General features: G+C 37.4%; 3 protein-coding genes, 1 long non-coding RNA gene and 1 pseudogene across 5 annotated transcripts; 4 read left to right on the top strand and 1 right to left on the bottom strand.

Moving 5' to 3' along the window:
* Window positions 1–16: 16 nt before the first annotated feature.
* On the bottom strand, window positions 17–3,164 carry LOC104702051 (ERAD-associated E3 ubiquitin-protein ligase component HRD3A-like; annotated as a pseudogene). The gene is made up of 6 exons (XR_015562328.1): window positions 2,565–3,164; window positions 1,997–2,491; window positions 1,644–1,860; window positions 977–1,300; window positions 544–786; window positions 17–459 (listed from the first exon to the last, which is right to left on the bottom strand). The product of XR_015562328.1 is annotated as an ERAD-associated E3 ubiquitin-protein ligase component HRD3A-like (transcript).
* A 172-nt stretch (window positions 3,165–3,336) lies between these two features.
* On the top strand, window positions 3,337–4,802 carry LOC104702050 (uncharacterized). The gene is made up of 3 exons (XR_753927.3): window positions 3,337–3,615; window positions 3,806–3,901; window positions 4,521–4,802. It is a non-coding gene; the product is annotated as an uncharacterized LOC104702050 (long non-coding RNA).
* Window positions 4,803–11,053: 6,251 nt separating this feature from the next.
* LOC104704860 (non-specific lipid transfer protein GPI-anchored 9-like) lies at window positions 11,054–11,928 on the top strand. The gene is made up of 3 exons (XM_010420880.2): window positions 11,054–11,436; window positions 11,569–11,604; window positions 11,742–11,928. The coding sequence occupies exons 1-3, from the start codon at window positions 11,112–11,114 to the stop codon at window positions 11,816–11,818; spliced, it is 438 nt and encodes a 145-aa protein (XP_010419182.1). The 5' UTR covers window positions 11,054–11,111; the 3' UTR covers window positions 11,819–11,928.
* Window positions 11,929–14,895: 2,967 nt separating this feature from the next.
* Window positions 14,896–15,870, top strand: LOC147941657 (uncharacterized). The gene has a single exon (XM_087458601.1). The coding sequence runs from the start codon at window positions 14,896–14,898 to the stop codon at window positions 15,868–15,870; it is 975 nt and encodes a 324-aa protein (XP_087314727.1).
* Window positions 15,871–19,777: 3,907 nt separating this feature from the next.
* LOC104702049 (nudix hydrolase 21, chloroplastic) lies at window positions 19,778–21,071 on the top strand. The gene is made up of 2 exons (XM_010417864.2): window positions 19,778–20,367; window positions 20,478–21,071. The coding sequence occupies exons 1-2, from the start codon at window positions 20,171–20,173 to the stop codon at window positions 20,887–20,889; spliced, it is 609 nt and encodes a 202-aa protein (XP_010416166.1). The 5' UTR covers window positions 19,778–20,170; the 3' UTR covers window positions 20,890–21,071.
* Window positions 21,072–21,073: the final 2 nt, after the last annotated feature.

Genomic DNA, 21,073 nt, shown 5'->3' with positions numbered 1-21,073 from the left:
ACACAACCTTTGACTATAGTCCGATATAATCCTTCAGCTATTATTACTTATTTTATACTTCCATCAAAAATGTATACATTATGCAACCGTTATTGTACAAAATTAGTCCCCTGATATAGCCTATGGTTCAGTGTCATACTGTCATTGTGTCAAGAGTATAAAACTAAGTTAGAACCTTTACAGAGTAACTGGTCTCTCTTTGTTGCTTCTTTACCTTCGATTTGTTCACCTGGTACAGCGATTACTAGGGAAAAGCTGCCAATGGTCCAGCGAGAGGTTGTGCCACGTCAGCACCAACATGATCCAAAACCACATGTCTACGTTGTCTTCCTCGGAGATATAAAACGGTCATAAGACAGAGGAAGAGAGTTAGTATGGTCGCGTTACCTTCTTCCAACACTACATTACCCATTCCTCCACCTTTGGAGACACTTATGGTAAAGAATCTAGTACTCGTACCTGCATCCATTAAACGTGAGCTTCATTCAAAACAATTCGGTGACACACAAATCATCAGTAACTCTCTCTGTCTCTCTCTCTTACCAGGGTGGTATCAGCATAGTTTTTACGAACCCATAAACTCGCAAGAGCAAACGTGACAGGTAATTTTGCAGCAGCGTTACTCTGGAGGGCCTGATCATAGTAACATTTAGCTAGATGGAGATCAAAGGGAAGACCTTCTCCATGCTCATGCATGTAACCTAGGTTGAACATTGCTTGTGCATTTGATTGAGATTTAGCATACATGTATGCCTCTGCTGCACGTACGAAATCCCTCTCTGTACCCTGGGAATATCAGTAAGAGCCCCCATTGAATCAGTTAAAAGTCTAGATTTTATTAATGAGAAATGATATCTCTTGGAAAAATCAAATGGGTATAAATGGGTCATAAGTTAATGTTTGATGTATTAACCGTATGTTAACATTTTTCCAGAAAACAGAAGAATTCTTAAACTTCAAGCATGGGCAGACTTACCCGGCCGTAGTAATATGCATCTCCAATAAGCAATGCAGCATGTTCGTTTCCCTATTCAGAGGCACGCCACCACAAAGAATGAGCCAGATCGTTCCTCTCCTTATCTGTGCAAAACCCTAACACTCCCATGCACATGCTTCTTTCCCTGTATTTATCGAGGATCCAGGCAGCATTACTTTGTGCTACTTCATAACCGAGCTCGGACATTCTTGAATACAACAGAAAAGCCTTTCCTATATGACCTTTCAAGTAAGCTTCAAGAGCCCATCTAGAGAGAGAACTCCATGGTCCTCTTTCTGCTACTAGCTTATAAAAAGTCGTCGCCTACAACCAAAATGCCTCAATGATGTATTCAGAGTGCTCAGAGCAAACTACAAACACACCTTAAATGGATGGAAATAAAAATTAAAGCATGACACAGTACAAACTTAACAGAGATTCCTATTGATGGTTATAGGTTTTAGCAAATTACAACGCTCCTACCTCAAGCTCTAAAATGAAACTCCTTGCAACAATATGCAAGACTTAAAATATTGCCAATGAACTCCTGTCAATTAATCTTCTAAGTCTATTAGTTAACATATTTGGAGTTTCATTTTAACTGAATCGCATAGATATAAAACTACAGTATATGTATTTTGACATTTAAGGTAAGGAAGATAGTTACCATTTTCAAGTTCTTTGTAAGCCCAACGCCCGTATGGAACATCTTGGCGAGTTGATAAAAAGCCTTTTGGTTGACCAGTATTGGCAGCAACAAAGAAATATTTGTTTGCATGCCTCACATCCTTCTTGACTCCTATGCCTTTAAGATACAACAGTCCAAGGTTATAATGCCCGCTCGGGTCTTCATTATTTGCAGCCATCTCAAAATATTCTCTCGCCTGCACTTGAAGGGAAAATACCAACGGGGTATGGATATGTTCAACTCACTGATATGTCATAGTAATTGATCAGAGGTTGTGATGTTGAATAAATTTCTAGTAAGATAAAGAAGCAAGCCTGGGAAGTATGAAGTACCTTAGTGAAGTTTCTCTTATCAACTCCATAGCCTTTGACATACAATTAACCAAGACCATTAAATGCAGAATAGAGACCTTGTTTTACCGCAAGTGTAAGACACTTACGTGCCATATCATAATTTCTCTCAACACCAGCTCCTCTAGCATAAATTTCCCCAAGAAGCTCCATTGACATTGGCTCTCCTTTGTCTATCGCCTTAGAAAACCAGTACAAGGCCTTGGCCTGATCACACCTTAATCCTCTCAAACCAAAGTAATAAAACAGTCCAATTTTGTGCATTGTCGCAGCATTGCCTTTATCAGCCTGGTATTCCAAAATCTGAAAATCCTCATCTTCCTCCCCACGTGATTTCCTTAGTGCATCTTTATTCTCCTCTGTTCCACTATGGATTCTAACAGGTTCAACCATCATCGGAGAATCTCTAGAGATCAGAAAGCTATTGACTGCAGTCTCAGCTAGTTCAGCATACAATTGAACAGCTTTATCATACATCTGTGAATCATAATCACTTATTAATCAAGAAACCAAAAAAAAAGATGGAATAAAGAGCTCAGTGTCTGCTTACGTTTTGTCGTAAATATCTGAAAGCAAGTGCCATCTTAGATTGTGTATTGCCTCCCTCAGCCGCGAAATGATGATGCAGAATCGATTTACTTCGGCTAGTCTTCCGCATCATCCCGATCCCGTATACGAACCCCATCAGCGACTGAGAGTGCGGATCTCCGGAGGAAGCAGACGAATCTATATCTGAGACCGCTTCCTCCATTAAACTAGTGTTTCCTTCACTCGCCGCCGCCGCGAGAATTTTGTGGAGTCCAGAGTAATACTGCGGTAACGTGGACGGCGGAATCGTCTGGCTCGAAGATTGGACGCCATGAACAGGGGTCAAGATCTTCCATGGACTTAGATTCGGATTCCCCGAAATCAGAGGACTCGTCGTCGGCGCCATTATCGTCGAAGCCGTTGTTGAGATCGTCGTTGGAGAGAACGAGAACGAAGGGACGAGAATGAACGCAATGAGTGTAGAGAGAGAGTGTGAAGATAGATAGAGCAACGATGACTGTGTAACCTGAGACTCTCGTCATCTTGATCTTTCTCCAATCACTTTCTCAGACCATATGTTCCTTTTTCTTTTCTTTTCTTTTTTTTTTTCTGCGAAAAGAAGGATTGAAGAAGAAGAGGTAACGACGTCATCTCAGCGCACTTCCCTATTATGTTGCCACATCGATTATTATCATTGATCCAATATTCTTCCGCCACGTAATCATGTACATTTGTATGTATTAGAGTATCTCTATCAAAGGTTATTAGCAATATCTTAACAGTTACTTACGTTAAAAAATAAATCATATTAATGAAAAAAAACAAATTTTGCTAGTGATCGATCCTTGTGTTAGAGATTTAAGCATCACTAAGGATCGAGGTTGTGTCGACACCTGATTGGCTAGAGAGAAAAATATATATATTTTATTTTTTCTTTCCCTCATTCTCTCTCGCGACTGGTCCAACGCCTTTGTCCGTCGTCATCACTATCTCCACCGCATGTGCAACCAGCGACGATTCAAGTGTCGAAATAATAGTCTTTGGTTCAATGATGTTTCAATCAGTTTTCCTTGGTAAGAATCTCTCCGATTTCATTTGTAGATGGTGATGAATTAGAGTTATTTGTTGTGATTGAAATTAGGGTTCAATGAATCGTTCTTCGCTTTTGAGGATTGTTGCTGCATCTTAATTTGATTGTTTGAAAGTTTGTTCCTTTTAATAGCGTATGTACAATTTTTTTTCTGATTTGTGTGTTTGCTGCAGAACAAGTTGCAGAACTTGGCTGGACAACACTTAGATATCCTTGAGAACTTGACTCCGACAGTCAGGAAGCGTGTCGAGGTTCTAAGAGAGATTCAAGTGAGTAAATTTTTATCTTTTAGATGATATTGGAACTAGCCTTTGATTTTGTTTGTTTAGACGGTTGTTGTTGAGTTTTGATGATATTTGGTGGAGTAAACAATTGTTTGAATCCTTTTTTTCTTATAATTAAACCTTTGTAAAATCAATATGATGAAATGGAAGAAGCCTAAGAAAGGATCCAAAAACACAAAGCCGATCACTAATACTGAAGACTGTGAGAGTTTCTTTGCTTCTTCAGTAGCAGTTTAACAATTGATGATGAATTGGCTTTGTGTTTTTGGATCCGATCACTAAGACTTAAGACTGCAGTTTCTGTTTTTTTGTTCCTGCAGGTTTTGGTTTTAAAAACTGCAGTTTCTGTTTTGAATACTTTCAGGTTTTGGTTTTTAAACTGTAGGATTTGATTTTAAAAACTGCAGGTTCTGTTTAGTGTTCTTGCAGGTTTTCGTTTTGAAAACTGCAGTTTCTATTTTGAATACTTTCAGGTTTTGGTTTTTAAACTGTAGAATTTGATTTTAAAGACTGCAGGTTCTGTTTAGTGTTCTTGCAGGTTTTTGTTTTGAAAACTGCAGTTTCTATTTTGAATATTTTCATGTTTTGGTTTTTAAAATTGCAGGTTCTTCTTACAAATTGGACGTTTTGCTGCCACCAAGATTCAGACTTGAGGGAAGCTTTGCAGCTGGTGCTAGTTCCCAAACTCTTCTCACAAAAGGGCATAGCAATGTGGAGTATAGATTATTTTTAAGAACCTCAAATTTAACAACCTTCAATGGACCTATGAAATATCAAAGTTTCTTAAGAAGTACTTAATTTCACTTTTTTTTTTCAAAATTAAGAATAAAATTTGTTTTAAGATACTTTCATTACATTCTTTGATGGAGATACTCTTATTGACCAAGGTTATACTGTTATAGTAGACATGTACATTTTAGAATTAGGGTTTTTTAACCATTCTTTTATACTAGATTTTAGTTTTTAAAAACTAATATTGGATGGTGATTTTAGTTTTTGATTGTTTTCAATTTATTTTTGCGAGATTCTCAAAAATAACACCAAAATTAGATTTTTTTTTCAAATGTAGCACAACATCTCGAAAATTCCAAAATAACATTATATTTCAAAACGAGAAATGCCCAAGAATAACACTATTTAAGGTTTTTATTCCAAAACTAGCACATAGGTTCAACTTTTCCAAATTTAGCATTTTTTTATATAAATACTATGAATTTTAGTTTTAAAATTTGGAAACAAGTGATTGTGCTTCTTTGTGCCATGTAACTCTGCTGACGTGCTAGGAAAACTCCAAAAGGGTTTACGTTCCTTACGTCTCAACTCAATTAAACTGCTCTCACAGTTTGGTTGTCTTCTCCGTCGTTATGTCGTATACGGTGGTGGTAGAATTAGATTCACGATTTTAGATTTTTCTGGCAAAGCTTGTGTTAATCATTTCATATGAGATCTTCATTTTTTAGTTAATCGTCATCAATTTCTGGGAGAAACGCCAAAACGATTTGTTTATTCAATTCACCGTACTCCACCGCTTTAGCCGCTACAACATGCCCGTCGCAAGAAAAATCCAACCTTACTCTAGAATCACGACGAAACTCTCCGTGACTGTGGTCCTCTCAAATCGAATCAACACAATGGGAAGAGGTCGTCGTCTCATCTTGTTCCGGCGTTGACCAATCATCTATCTCGATCATGCTCTTATCTCAACTCGTCCTCTCACGCGACTACTCCGAATTCAAATAATCACTACCAAGACCACGAAGATGAGGATAATTATGAAGAAGAAGATGAAGAGAGACATAGCAAATTGAGGAGTATTAATTACAATATCTGGTACGGTTTATAGATTTGCTGGAGTTGGTGGATCGAAGACTCTTGTCATGAAGACAAAGAGAGAGATCATCGAAGAGGAAGAAGAAAAGCTATGGAGATGGTGGTGAGAGGCGGAGGAAAGGAGCAAGAGTCATTGCAGCAGAGATTATAGTGTTTGATGAGAGAGTTATTGTCATGGAAAAGAAGAAGATGGAGCCTGCAAAGTAGATAGTGAGGCTTCGTAAGGAGATGGAGATTAGAAGGATTGACTTGATTAAGACTTCTGAAGCTCAACTTCATCAGTTTTTGAACTTTTCCTTTGATTCTTCTTTCTAACATAAGATGATGCTATGGTTGTTGTTCTTCTTCTCTGTATTTCTGTGAACGTTTTGAGAATCGGTTTGCTCAACACAAAGAGAAAAAGCTTTATATCGTGTTAATAAGGTATATTCATTTGAGAATTGGTGTTTTGTAAAGGATTGTTGATTGGAGGAAGATGAGGAAGAGATCTATGAAGAGAGAGAAAATTTGGTTGTCGTCGTTGGCTTCTTCAGCTTCTAGTTTGCAGGTTTGGTGCTATAGTACATTTACAAGTTTAAACTTGAATGTATTATGATCTTCCTACTCATTGTGATGTCAGATCTCAGCTTAAGGGGTCAATCATTTTGTAGAACTTATAGTTAATGCTTACATTTAGGGATACCTTCATAAAATTCAAAGACATCATCCTAAATAATATGAAATCCTTCCTAAATTTAAAGAAATGAGTTTTGACCCATTTTTTAATTTATGTTTTGCTGAAGTATATTACAAACTACTCCATTTAGTGAAGGATATTGATTTTATTTTGTGAACATCATGATATTAAATATATATATATATACATGAATATGTATGACTAATGATTTGATTTTGTGTTTTTCTGAATTTTTATGAAGGTCATCATGAAGTTTAAGAAACCTTCCTAAATTTCAAAGAATCACCTATTCAAGCAATATCCATATATATACTTTTATTTTTATATTATATTTGAATGAAAGACTTGTCTAACTGGTTACATGCTAGTACAATACTCAAAGATCCCTCTTCGAGTCCTTATGGGGCATGTATGTTTTGTTTTCTTTGTTTTCCTTTTATTTTATTTTGATGAAGGCCTTCCTGATATATGAGATGTCCTTCCTAAATATTTTTGTTGTGCATAAAAGTAGTATAGTGTAACTGTGTTATCAACAAAAGTTTAAACGTTTTATAGTAATGATGGATGCTCGGTGTTGGTTTTTCAAGTTACAAGAATAGGAGAAAAGATTCTACGAGCTATTTTGAATGGATCAAGGAAGCATTTATGAATAATGATGTTATGAAAATATATTTCAATTCATAAAACAAGGAACAAAAGTTTGAATGGATCAAGGAAGCATCTATGAATAATGATGTTATGAAAATATATTTCAATTCATAAAACAAGGAAATGTTCAATATAAAAACTCAGCATTACTAAAAATAATTGTAAAACATAAAAAACATTTCCATTAGTACAAGGTAATGGTTTCATTTTTGTGCTATCCTAGTGTTTAGCAATATCCAGATTTTTTATGAAAGTCATCCTGAAATCTAAGCTTGTTATGAAGCTCATCATGAATTTAAGGAATCCTTCCTGAATTTCACTACCAACTCACATCATACATTTTTCTTGCTGCTAATCATCTATCTTAACTTACAGGTTTCAATTTTGTTAACAATCATCACATTATAAGACAAACCTGAAAGACAAGTAAGAGAAAATGTGCTTCCCAAAGCAAATGACATAAATAATATACCAAAAAAAATCAACATTATCAAAAAAATGAAACTGTTGAATTGATCAAGTGTAAAGCATAGTTTAAGGTAAAAGATGTCATTTCCATGTAGCTGGATAAAAGAGGATTCCTTACTGTTTTATTAATAAGAGAGACACTAACATTAGTAAAGAACAACACAAAAATATTAATAACAAATAAGATCGAAGTACCTCTTCAAACCAAGCTTATGTCCTTTACAAGAGAATCGAAACCAAATAACTCCAGCTTGGCTTCCTTCTTATGGCCATTAAATCCATCTTCTGGACTTGTCCCATCCCTTGCATTAGCGCCCACATCTCCTGGTGTAACTACTTTTACGATCCTGTCAAAAATCTGCAAATGTGAGACACTCATGATGAAATAAGGTACCGAAGACTGAAACATTCAACAATAGTTTTCCATGGTACAGTTTGGAATATTCATGCTCCCATGATTCTTTAAACTAGAAGTTCCCTTGGAGGATTCTCTTACCAACAGTAAGGAAGAAGCCAAAAATATAAATTATCTAGTAGACTTATGCAACCCATCTACCAATGTGACCAGATTCAACCACAACTAGTGATTGAAGCAAACGTAGATGAAAAAAAAAAAAAAAACTATAATGTGACTCTTATCAAGCTAACGTTACTTTCAACATCAAATTCTATGGGAACTATGAAATGAAAAATCTATAATGTGAATCTTACAGCATAACTACCATTTCTATGGGGAACTATGAAATGAAAAATCTAAACGTGGCAGCCTTAGAATCATAGAAATCGAACCAAATTGGATCCCATTCTACTGATCAGTACACAAAACTGTCATCATCCTTAAAATACTTGAAGAAGCATGATCACAAAACCAGACGAAAACGAAGCTTTAGCTTGATCATCTTGCTGAACCATAGCACAAAGATCTTCAACGAGATCTGAACCAGAGCTCGTCGTTCGCCTCTGATGTCGCCAATGCAAATTTTTCACTAATGATTCACCTCTTTCCTTGATTTCAGGCTATGATTCACTTCCACTTCAGATTGGATTGGGTTCGGCAGATTCACATTTCTCAGATTCTCTCTCACTCTCACCATATTCTCTCGCTCGAGGAACACAGAGTTCTCCCGATTTCAACATTTTTTTCAACTTTGTTATTAATATTTGTTATTAGTGATATATAAGTTTGTGCTAATTTTGTCATTTTTAAGGATGTGTGCTAAGTTTTTGGAAAAAAAACTTAAATTAGAGCTATTTTGAGAATCTCCCATTCAAAATTCTTCTTTCAAAATTAAATTCTAAATTCAAAATACTAAACTATATATATATATATATATATATATATATATTTGAACACAACAACTTTCATTAAAAACTTAAAACCTCAAAGGAAGGATGTTCTTACAACTTAGAATCAAACGGTTACAAGAAAGGTAAAGATAAAGACTACATGAGTCTTCCAAAGAGATGCACAACCTTGAGGAGTTTGCAAAAGGTGAAAGATCTTTTGGTGTCTTGTAGGATTCAAATTTGAAGGCAAGCTTCAGGAAATCCCTGACCAAAAGGTGGTCATACTTCGCTCTTACGGTAGACGCATTGGAGCTTTTGAAAGTGTGCTCCATGGAGGAGACTAAGGGGTGAGATGGTTGCAGAGTGGTCATGGCGGTTGAAGAAGATGAAAACGGGGCTCTCATTGGGAGGGTAACAGGCCGTAACAAAACAGGTGGGTCATCCCTCTCATGGCAATGGAGGTAAATGAATTCCACACAAAGCTTGTAATCAGTTTGTTCCTGGACTAGATCAACATACCCAAGTTTTCTATCTAATGGTGGTAAACGAAGCAGGGGTTCAAAGGGTTCAAAGATAGTGTTCAGGCAGGCTGTCGGATCAGATTCAAAGATATGTCTACACAACGCAAGCATCCGGACAGGGTTAAGAGACTGACCTCGACAAAATAATCTAAGAAGCAACTTTGGAGCCACCGATGTTCTGCTACCGAGAGAAACTCGTCTTGACCAAGCAGAGATAAGCGGTACTTCCATAGAGATGCAAAAAAGTTCATGATTGGGTTCAGGAGTCGGGTGAGGTGGATAGAAGATGCTGGTGAAGGCAAGGTAACCCCAACATTGTAACGGTGGGGTCATAATGCCAAGCTTCACCAAGCAGTCTTCCTCAAAGAGATCATCCCTGGAATCACATTGAACTCGACACAAAGGGTTCTCAAGCAAATTAAACGAAGCCAATGTTCCACTATCGAGGGAACCTCGTCTTGACCAAGCAGATAACACCGGTACTAAGCAATTTGATCTTGATATAAAGCAAGTATAGGCGGATCGAGGGAGATTCAGTGCAGGGATGCATCATAGCCTAAGTAGAGTAGGCTATCTACCAGGGTTCCAAAGTAAGATTGAGGAGCAAACCTGGGCCAAATAGATATCGAGGTTGGGACAGAAGCAACCGGAGTTATGATGTTCTTCGTCAAGATCTTTAAAGGCTTCGGCGTCAACACAGAGCTCCCGTCCAGCTGCAGCCAAGTAAACCACTTGGAGAGAGGATATAAATCCGAGGATCGGTGAGATGTTATGGTTGACTGTGGAAAAGGCCAGATCGAGAGATTAACACCAAGGAGATCAGGCCATTTGGGGGGGTTGAGGGGTGAGTTCAGGCAGTAGGGTACTCAGTCGAGTAGCTACGCTGAGAGAGGAGAGTGGATGTAGAGGAACGAGGGACGGTGGATGAAGCTGATGCATAGCCGGAGCAGAGATCTGAATTCTCAAGAGGACTCCGGTGAAAAAAACCAAAAACACAAACGAGATTTGCAGGCAGAAGTAGAGAGGGATCGAAGATACTGAGAGATCCCGACGCCGGTGAGCCGGAGCTCTACCGGCGTCGGAAGATGATGAGATGAGCGGCGCCTCGATTATCGTGTCAGAGAGAATTATGGCGAACGAATGAACTTATAAACTCAGTCGATATATTGTTAAAGTCAAAAAAAAAAAAACTAAACTATATATATCCCTCAAAACTATACTCTAAATGTGAAATTGAGAACCCAAACCTAAAAAAAAAATTCTAAAAATTAATTTTAAATATTTTAATATGTTAAATAGTGCTATTTTTTGAAATTTATGAAATGTGTGTTATAATTGTTCATAAAATTTGTTTTAATGCTATTTTAGGGTATTTCTCTTTATTTTATTTATAAAAGAGAGAATATACAAAACAATGCTAGTAACCTTTGATTAAAATTTACTCAGATTCATCAGTGTTTACATAAAACGTGTGGGGAAAAATGATTTCAGTACTAGGAGATAATCTAAGGACTAGGCCACGTAAATTAAATTTGCAATAATCCTCGAGGCATGCACTTAATGACTTAATCAAAGCAAATCAGATAATAAATCCACGAAATAAAAATTCATAAACAAATCTCACCTTCATAAATAACAACAAAAACAAACATGGTATGTAATTCTCCATTTTCCTCCACTTATAAAGAACACGCATATATACTCACCCGTAACGCGAAAACAAAAAGAAGAAAAAAAACTCAAAAGAAAAATCACAAAACGAACAATGGATATTAGCAAAATTATGGCTGTGGTCGTAGCCGTCGTCGTCCTCTACTCCGTCCAGACTACGGCACAAAACCCTCAGGCGATGGCTTGCGTGCAAAAACTGTTGCCGTGTCAGCCTTACGTACACTCGGTGAATCCACCTCCTCCATCGTCGTGTTGCGGGCCGTTGAAAGCGATGGTAGAAACAGACGCACAGTGTTTATGCACCGTTTTTAACAACCCTGAGATACTCAAAGCCCTAAACCTCACCAAAGAGAACGCTCTCGATCTTCCCAAGGCTTGTGGAACTAACCCTGACGTGTCACTCTGCGCCAAACTCGCTTGTGAGTAGTGATTATATTCTTCGGTTTAACTTCTCATCGATCAATAACTTTAATTAGTAGTATTTATTAGATTAACATCTTAGAAACGTAAACGAGTATGATTTTCATATGTTTCTCTCATGTTTTATGAAGCTTCTCCGACTAGTGCGTCGTCAGGACCAACCAACGGTATGCCACTAATTCATATTTAATTTCGAATTTGATGTTACGATATTTCATTGAGAAGCATAAATATTCATAAAAATACATAAACTATAATGATGTTTTATCAAACTAATGATGTGGCCTAATAATTGAACATGCAGGTACCTCTGCCGCTTCTTCCGTCAGCTTTAATCGATTTAGCTTTTTGTCTGCTTTTGTGGCATTGATCTTCTTTTGATTATGTCACTTACATGTCTGTATTTTTATATTTTGTCCGTATTTTGTTTAAGCATTATCTTAAATTTGTTGTAAACATTTTCATTGTTTATTAAAACACACTGTACACAAGCTTCAGCCTTCAGCCAACCCTAAAATTACTAACATTAATAATGGAGTGGGCTAAATTAAAAGTGTCCACCACACCAGCTTCGACCACTGGGGTATGAGACATTCGATTGCCCTCTATCGTTTATAATTATCATATTCAGGGCAAAGCTACTAGACATACAAACATGTAATTGCATCAATGAAAACCAAAAACATACATTAACCAAAAAAGAAAAAGCCGCCAAAGAAAGATTGAAAAATTAGGCAACAAAACAAGAAAATGGTGAAATAGTGCAGATAAAAACAGGTGAAATAGTTTGAAATAGTAGTAAGAATATATAAGCAAACAGATAATAGTTTGATTTCATTTATTTCGTATCAAATCTCTCACTTTTAACTCAAAAACGAATTTGACGACAAGTAAATTGATACTTGTCGTGATTTCTCAAAATGATGGCTAATCATAGCAAAATTCAAAGTCAAAACCAATTAGCAATAACTTTATATATCTATATATCATGCATAATTTTATATACTAAATAATGCTGGTACATATTCACTTTCCCAACATCTTAATACCTCATGACATATTATTTTCTCCAATGGAGAGACTAAATAACAAGATTGTGAGGACATGCATGGTATAGTACTTGTTACATGCACATAGGACGGGGTAATTAACATCCAGTCAATTTAAATCCAAATTCAGAATTTTTATTTTGTATTCGTTACTTCTATTTACGCATTCAATACTATTATAAAAAATCAGGTAATATAAAAAATCTACTAAATTGAGATACAAAACTTACCTCCATGATATCAATCGATTGACTCTATCTAAACAATAAATCATTTCTCTCTCAATATAAGATAATATTATTATAACAAATCAAGTAATTTAAAAAATATACTAAATTGAGATACAAAACTTACCTCCATGTATTATCCAGGCATTCAATAATATTATAAAAAATCAGGTCATATAAAAAATCTACTAAATTGAGATACAAAACTTACCTCCATGTTTGACTCTATTTAAACAATAAATCATTTCTCTCTATATATAAGATAATATTATTATAACAAATCAGGTAATTTAAAAAATCTACTAAATTGAGATACAAAACTTACCTTTATGTATGACGGGTATATCGATACCATGATTTTGGAGAATTTGATGAGATTTAGGAAATTTGGAATTTTAATAGATTTTAGAAAAGTTGATATGATTTTTTTGTAAAATTCTTTCAAATGTACATAATAAAACCATGAGATTTGAATTTCTGTATTTTTAACTAAACAAATCCTCTCAAATTCTCTAGAATCCCTAAAAATCACTAAAATCCAAATCCACAAACTGTTTTTAGTAACAGTGGATTTTAAAGTAGTTTTTTAAATAATCAGTTCAATAACAATGGATTTTAATATACTTTTTAAAATCTATGATTGAATAATATAAGATTTGTAAATATTACACAAATCACTTAATGTCAAATTGAATACACCCCTAATTCTCGTTAAACAAATAAATCATTTCTCTCTATACAAAATATAATATTATTATAAAAAATCAGGTAATATAAAAAATCTACAAAATTGAGATACATAACGCACCTCCATGTTTGACTCCATTTATACAAATAAATCCATTTATCTGTATATATATGATCATCCAGAGTGGGTTTTCCCCCATTTCACCACTTTTCCAACATTCTTTAAAAACCGCCACACTCCGATTTCTTCTCTGATTAACCGTTCAGCGGTTGCAAAATTTTTCTTATTTAAAGAGTGTTGGATTTCCCAGTCTCCCTACACGAAATCATTGTTCTTTCATTCCCGGCTTTTGTCTTACCCTCTGTCTAAAAACCTAACCCAAGAAATGGCCAATCTCAATTTCCCTGCCGCTGGTGCTTTCGAAATTCCGGGTAACCTGTGCGACCAAGCAACGAGAGCCTCTCAATTCAGTCTTCTGGTACGCCCGGCAAACCCTCGTCGCCAGAACCTCCGTGCAATGATCCGATTCTTCCCTCGTCTTTGGGGGATGGATAATTCGGTCATTGGACGTGTTGTCGAACACGATCGTTCCCAATTCCTCTTTCAGTCTAATGAGGCATTACAACTAGTGTATCGACGGGGTCCATGGAGTTTCAATGAATGGATGGTGGCAATGGAACTGTGGCAACCAAACCTACCAAATGAAAATCCCCTCTCAATCAATTTCTAGATTCAAATTCGGGGAATCCCACTGCAATTCTTCACTGCTCCAATGGTGCGGTACATTGCGGAGACATTGGGAACAATGCTTGATTCTGAGATTGAGAATTTAGCGGGTGGTAATGTCGAATTCGCAAGAGTTTGCATCCAATGGCCGCTCGATCAACCAATCATCTTCCAACGCCGGTTCCGTTTTGGGAATGAATGGGCTGAGATCTCTTTCAAATTTGAAAGATTGAGAAACTACTGCTTCCAGTGTTTTTCTCTACGACACGATCTCTCTGAATGCACAGAAGAACCACAAGAGGATGCTCATGCTCATAATCCTCCACCACCACCACCAGGGGCCATGATCAATGCTCCTAGAATGGTGATTCCAAACCAACAGATCCCTTATCCTGCTATTGCTCAACCTGCAGTCAATCAACTTGGACATCACGATCGTCTGGCCCTCCCACCTCCGCACCAACCGCAAGAGGAACTAACAGTGTTGGTACCTATTAATGGCCAGATGATCTCAATCGGAGACCTTCGCAGTCTCTATCACAACTACACTGCAGTTGTTGACCCTTCTGAAGCAGAAGCACGTCGTCGAGGTCTGATCTTAGCACTGGAACATACAGGGAACCGCATCCTAGAAGCGGTAACACGTCCTCTACCTCATCTAATGACCCAACAGAGGAAACGACGCAGGATGTCTTCACCAATGGATGCCAGTTCATCCTCTAACACCAACGATAGAGGCGCGGCAGGCCCGGTTCCGCCAGATAACCAATGAGGATAGCCAGTTGGAACTGTCAGGGAATGGGGAAGTTCCCTACGGTTCTACGCCTTAAGGAGATATGTCGTCAATATCTTCTGGACGCAATCTTCCTCATTGAAACGAAGCAATCAAAGGATCATATTACTGCAGTTGTTGTTTCTCTAGGTTTTACTAATTTCTGTATTGTACCGCCTCAAGGCCTCAGTGGTGGCTTGGCTTTGCTTTGGAAACCTTCTATCGATATCACTATTTTGTACCAAGATGCAAGACTTGTAGATTGTTCTATTAATGACAAAATCTTTACTTTCTACTTGTCTTGTGTTTATGGACATCCTGATCCACAATATCGATATGAACTTTGGGAACGTCTACAACGGCTAGTTGTCAACCGTAATGAAGCCTGGATTATGATTGGCGATTTCAATCAAATTCGGAATAATAGTGAAAAGATTGGAGGCCACAATCGAGATGCAAGTACATTCCATGACTTCAACAATATGATGTCTACTTGTGACATGCTTGACTTGAAGCATATTGGCAACAAATTCAGTTGGAGTGGACAGCGAAGCATTATGAAGAATGGTATCCGAACTAAAGAGCTTATACAATGTTGTCTGGACAGAGCTGTTGCGAATACAGAATGGTTCTCCTACTTTCCGGCATCAACTGCTGAATTCTTAGAACCAATAGAGTCAGACCATCGGCCTGTTGTCGTAGATATTTTGACAGAAACAAGGGTGAAGAGAGGTATGTTCCGTTATGATCGCCGCTTAGCAGACAGAGAGGGTTTTATGGAGTCAGTGACACAAGATTGGAGAAACCTCCCACAAGGTCTTCTTTTTTCGGAGAAGATTAGTTTATTGCGTTCAAAAATAGCTAAGTGGAAGCGCTCCAATCTAACCAACTCTGCGGAAGAAATAAAAACACTCAAGACACAACTAGAAGCAGAGTTTTGTAAGCCTTCCCCAGAGCATATGAAGATTTGAGATATCAAACGTTCTCTAAGCAAGGCTTATCTCCATGAGGAGATTTACTGGAAACAGAAAAGTAGATCACAATGGCTAAATGAAGGTGATCATAACACCTTATACTTTTATGGAAGTGTCAAATCCCGAAAAGCCAAGAACAGAATGGTCTCAGTTTATGACTCTACTGGGGTTGAACATGTTGGTGATGAGAAAATATCAATACTGGCTACAAAGTATTTTCAAGACCAGTTTCAGCAGCCGAGACATAATAATTGGGGGGACTTCTTTGATGATATACCTGCTCCAGTAACAGCTGATATGAATATGCTCCTCACTAAAGAGGCAACCGATGATGAGATAAAACAAGTTGTCTATGCTATCAAAGGCGATCGTGCACCAAGACCAGATGGAATGACAGGTTACTTCTATCATCAGTTTTGGGATATTCTAGGTACAGACATAACTAATGAGATCAAGACCTTCTTCCGGACAAGCATCATGCCACCTTGTCTCAACAAAACACACATATATCTCATACCGAAGATTGATCAACCAAGACTCATGAGCGACTACCGACCCATTAGTCTCTGCAATGTCTCATATAAAGTAATTTCTAGAATCCTCACAAATCGCCTGAAGCTTATCCTCCCAGATATCATATCGATTGAACAAACGGCCTTTGTTCCTGGACGACTAATCACAAACAACATTTTAGTGGCCCATGAGTTACTACATTCCCTAATGTCCAGAAAGCGACAATCAAAGAGTTACATGGCGATCAAGACCGACATCAGTAAAGCTTATGACCGTGTCAATTGGAAATTCCTGGAGAAAACAATGGCTCCGTTGGGTTTTAATCAAACATGGATCACTTGGATTATGGCTATGGTTCGATCAGTCTCCTACTCAGTGTTAGTTAATGGTAGTCCTACTGGCACCATCACCCCAAAGAGAGGCATCCGCCAAGGTGACCCTATCTCTCCCTATTTGTTTCTCTTTGTTGCGGAAATGTTGACACAGAAAATGCGGCAAGAAGAAGCAAAAGGAAATATCAAAGGCTTATCAATAAGCAATAACGGTCCTAGAGTCACTCATCTTCTGTTTGCGGATGATTCACTATTTTTCTGTAAAGCCAATCAGCAGAATAGTGCAGCCCTTGCTCGATTTTTAGAACAATATGGCTACGTATCAGGACAAAGAGTGAACCACAATAAATCTTTCATCACTTTTGGTTCACGTGTCACAGAAGAAAAACAAGGGATTGTCCAAAACAAGATCAATATCACCAATGTGGGAGGCTGTGGAAAATATTTAGGTTTACCAGAGGAATTCTCAAGGAAGAAATGTCAGATGTTTGAGTATATTGCTAAGAGGGTGCAAGGAAAAACAAAAAACTGGCACACCAAATTTTTGTCAGAAGGTGGTAAAGAAGTCCTACTGAAGTCTATTGCACTAGCAATGCCAACACATGCTATGAGTTGCTTTAAACTTCCGGTTACTATATGTCAGGAAATCACGTCTCTCATACAACAGTTTTGGTGGGGATCAGATGAGTCGAAAAAACGAATCCCATGGGTTGCGTGGAAACGTATGAACCTACCCAAGTCAGAGGGTGGATTGGGTTTCTGGGACATCGAAAAATTTAATGATGCTCTACTGGCCAAACAAGCTTGGAGAATCATGACATCACCGGAGTCCCTTCTCGCCAGACTTTTGAAAAACAGATATTTTCCGGAGTCTAATATACAACAGGCATCCTTAAGCCGGAAGTCTTCTCATGGTTGGCGATCAATTTTACAAGGACGTGATCTACTACTCAAAGGGCTTTGATACCAACTCGGAGATGGTGCAACAATCAAGGCTACAACTGATCCATGGATTCCATCTCATCCACCACGACCAGAAACTATTCACTCCTTACCTACAAATACAGTTCTCAACGAACTATGGCAAGCTGGTGGACGTCAATGGGATGAGTCGAAGTTATGTCAGCATCTTTCACTTGAAGATGCGGACTTTGCCCGACGCATATATATTCCCCAACATCAATGCCCAGATAAACTTATCTAGCATTATACCAAGAATGGAGTTTACACCGTGAAATCAGGCTACTGGTTGAGTCAACATTTGCCCGATGACGATGAACAAACTGCCCCTCCACCTGGTAACCCTTTGGTAAAACAGAAACTATGGAAAACATCTCTTCCACCAAAACTAAAACATTTCTACTGGCGAGTGTTATCTGCTGCCCTAGGAACTGCTCATGAACTCAATCGTCGAGGAATCCCAATTGAAGAAACCTGCCAACATTGCTGTCAAGGTACCGAATCAATAAACCACATGCTATTCCAATGTCAGTATGCTTCAATAATATGGCGACAGTCCAATCTCCCTACTGTTCCCACATTTTCATCATCGCTTGAAGATAACGTTGAAGCATTACTGCTCATGTACAACTCTGGCTTGGATAAAATTGCACAACATCTACCTTTTTGGATTGGCTGGCAAATATGGAAATCAAGGAAGGATCTTGTTTTCAATAAAGTAACTTGGGAGACAAGTTCAGTACTTCAGAAAGCTAAAGATGATGTGGAAGAATGGCTATCTGCAACACAACCATCATTACATCGGCCTCATTGCAGTACATCATCAACAAGTTCAATTTCCTCTTACTGGCAACCTCCTCCAAGAGATGTAGTCAAGGTAAATTTTGATGGCAGCTTTCACTTACACAATGGGAGCATAGGAGTAGGATGGATAATTCGTGATGAAAGACGATCTTATCTATTGTCCGGCAGCTCAAAACTCAAACAAGCATCTACACCTCTAGAAACCGAAGGACTAGCATTATTACATGCTATTCAATTAACATGGTGTCGAGGCTACCGACGGGCAATATTTGAAGGAGACTGCAAGTCTTTGGATGATCTTATACATAGAAGAACAATGAATATAACTATGGATAATCTCCTAGTTGATATCCGCAGTTGGGCGGATTTATTCGATAGGATTTCATTCTCACTTATACAGAGGGAATGTAATCAAGCGGCTGATAAATTAGCTAAGTTTGCTCATTATCAACCAGAAATTAGTAGAACATATTTCAGACCTCCAATGTTTTTACGGAGCCATTTATGTAACGACTTTGTAACAAATTCTGTTTCCTAAAAACGTTAAAAAAAAATTATCAATAATATAATTATTGAGGCTCCTAGACTCCGATAATAGTTTGGGATATAGGATCTTGTTATAAAAAATGTGAAACACCAAAATTATAAATCTCAGATCAATACCTATTGAAAATCATGGTTTCGGTAAACTATTTTGTTCCGTTTAAGAAAAAACTGTTGATTCTGAAATTTATTTTCATATATCTGTGTAAATTTCAATAAAATATTTTTAAAAACACAACAAATTTAGAGTTTTTTTTTTTTAGAAAATGTTGGTACTTAATAAAATATTCTTACACTCATCTCATCTTAATATAATTTTGATAGGTCAATTTTATGATATTTAATTAATATTCGGATAGAAGACGTAAAAGCAAAAAATAATATGCCGAAATCGAAATAGCTCTCATATATATTTTGTCTAGAAGATGTAAAAGCAACAATAATAATATGTGGAAAATAGCTCTCAAGTACTTTCGTTTAAAAGTCATCAAAGATATACATTACATAATTCGTAAATACCGTGTTGGCACCAGCACGTGTACATGTTGTGTCGTGTGGGAATATAGAAGAAGTAAACAGATAAAACAAAACGAGTCATTCCACTTGCTTTGCTTCTCCACGCGCGTCTACGCTCCCACTCTCTTCTCATTCTTCTTATCCCGCGTTCTTTGGTACTTTGGACTTTTGCTTCCTTCTCATCAAAAAACTTTGATTCATATTTATATGAATCAGTATTGTTAGCACTTAGCAGTATTGGAGATTAGTATTACTAACCCCCGTTCTAATCTGGATTTTGTTTTAAAAAGCTTTGAAGAGTTGTCAGCGTGAACCAAATCTCAAAACCGAAAAAAAAAAACAAGTCAATTTAGTAACCGAATCAAAAGACCGGTTCCTTTAACCGAACTAGTTGACGACCAAAAATGTAGTTGGAACGCATCAAAGCAAATATCTGAAGCGCGTGGGGACTTTTTTTTCCAATATATAAAAAGAGCGTTCCACAAACCCAATCCTCATCACAAATCACACATCTTTTCATCTTCCTTCTCCTCCTCTATCAAATCGATCTTTGCTTTTGAATCGGAGATTGCGGCGGAGAGATAAACAGAAAAAGAAACACAACAACAACAAAAAAAAAATTAAAAAAAATGACAGGAATCTATGTGTCTTTATTCATATCAAACTTTTCAAACGTTACATCGCACTTATCACCGACGTTTGATAACCACATCCCCTCCTCCAACTCCAAGAAGATCGCACCGATTGAGAAAGTCGTCTCTTTAGTCTCTCGAACCGGTCGAGATCTTCAACGTTACAGTACCTCAGGTCATCGCCAAGTCGTCGGGTATGTATATGTCTCCAATTTCCCAAACCCTAATTTCCCTAATTTGGGGGAAACCTTTTTTTATAATGATTTTCTTGTAATCTTATATAAATTATTCGAACCTTGTGCAGATGTGTACCGTACAGATTCAAGAAACATGGTGGAGGAGAAAGAGAGATCGAAGTGCTTTTGATAAGTGCACAGAAGAAAGGGAAAGGTATGTTATTACCAAAAGGAGGTTGGGAGATTGACGAATCGATCGAAGAAGCTGCGTTGAGAGAGACGATCGAAGAAGCTGGTGTTACGGGACAGCTCGAAGAATCACTTGGGAAATGGCAATACAAAAGCAAAAGACACACCATGGTTCACGACGGTTACATGTTCCCTCTGCTTGTTAGTCAGCAGTTTGAGAAATGGCCTGAAGCTGATTTCAGACAGCGGAGATGGGTTTCTTTGTCTGAAGCGATTGTGTTGTGTCAGAATTCGTGGATGAGAGAAGCTTTGGAAGCTTTTATTAACCGCAAATGTCAGACCAACGAATGAGAAGATAATATGTTTAGCATCTTTGTTAAGTTTATTAGTCTTATGATTTGATTTGATTCATTCATTTTGTTAACAAAAGATTTTAGGTTTAGATTAGTTCGATTAAATCCCTAATTGTTTTGAATCTTTGGCTTCACAACATGTAATGTGTACATATATAATACTGGATCAATCTTCTTCTAGT

The sequence above is a fragment of the Camelina sativa genome, chromosome 7 (genome assembly GCF_030686135.1).
Source record: "Camelina sativa cultivar CO46 ecotype springtype chromosome 7, ASM3068613v1".
NCBI classification, from domain to species: domain Eukaryota; kingdom Viridiplantae; phylum Streptophyta; class Magnoliopsida; order Brassicales; family Brassicaceae; genus Camelina; species Camelina sativa.
This window is presented reverse-complemented; position numbering and strand designations above follow the sequence as displayed.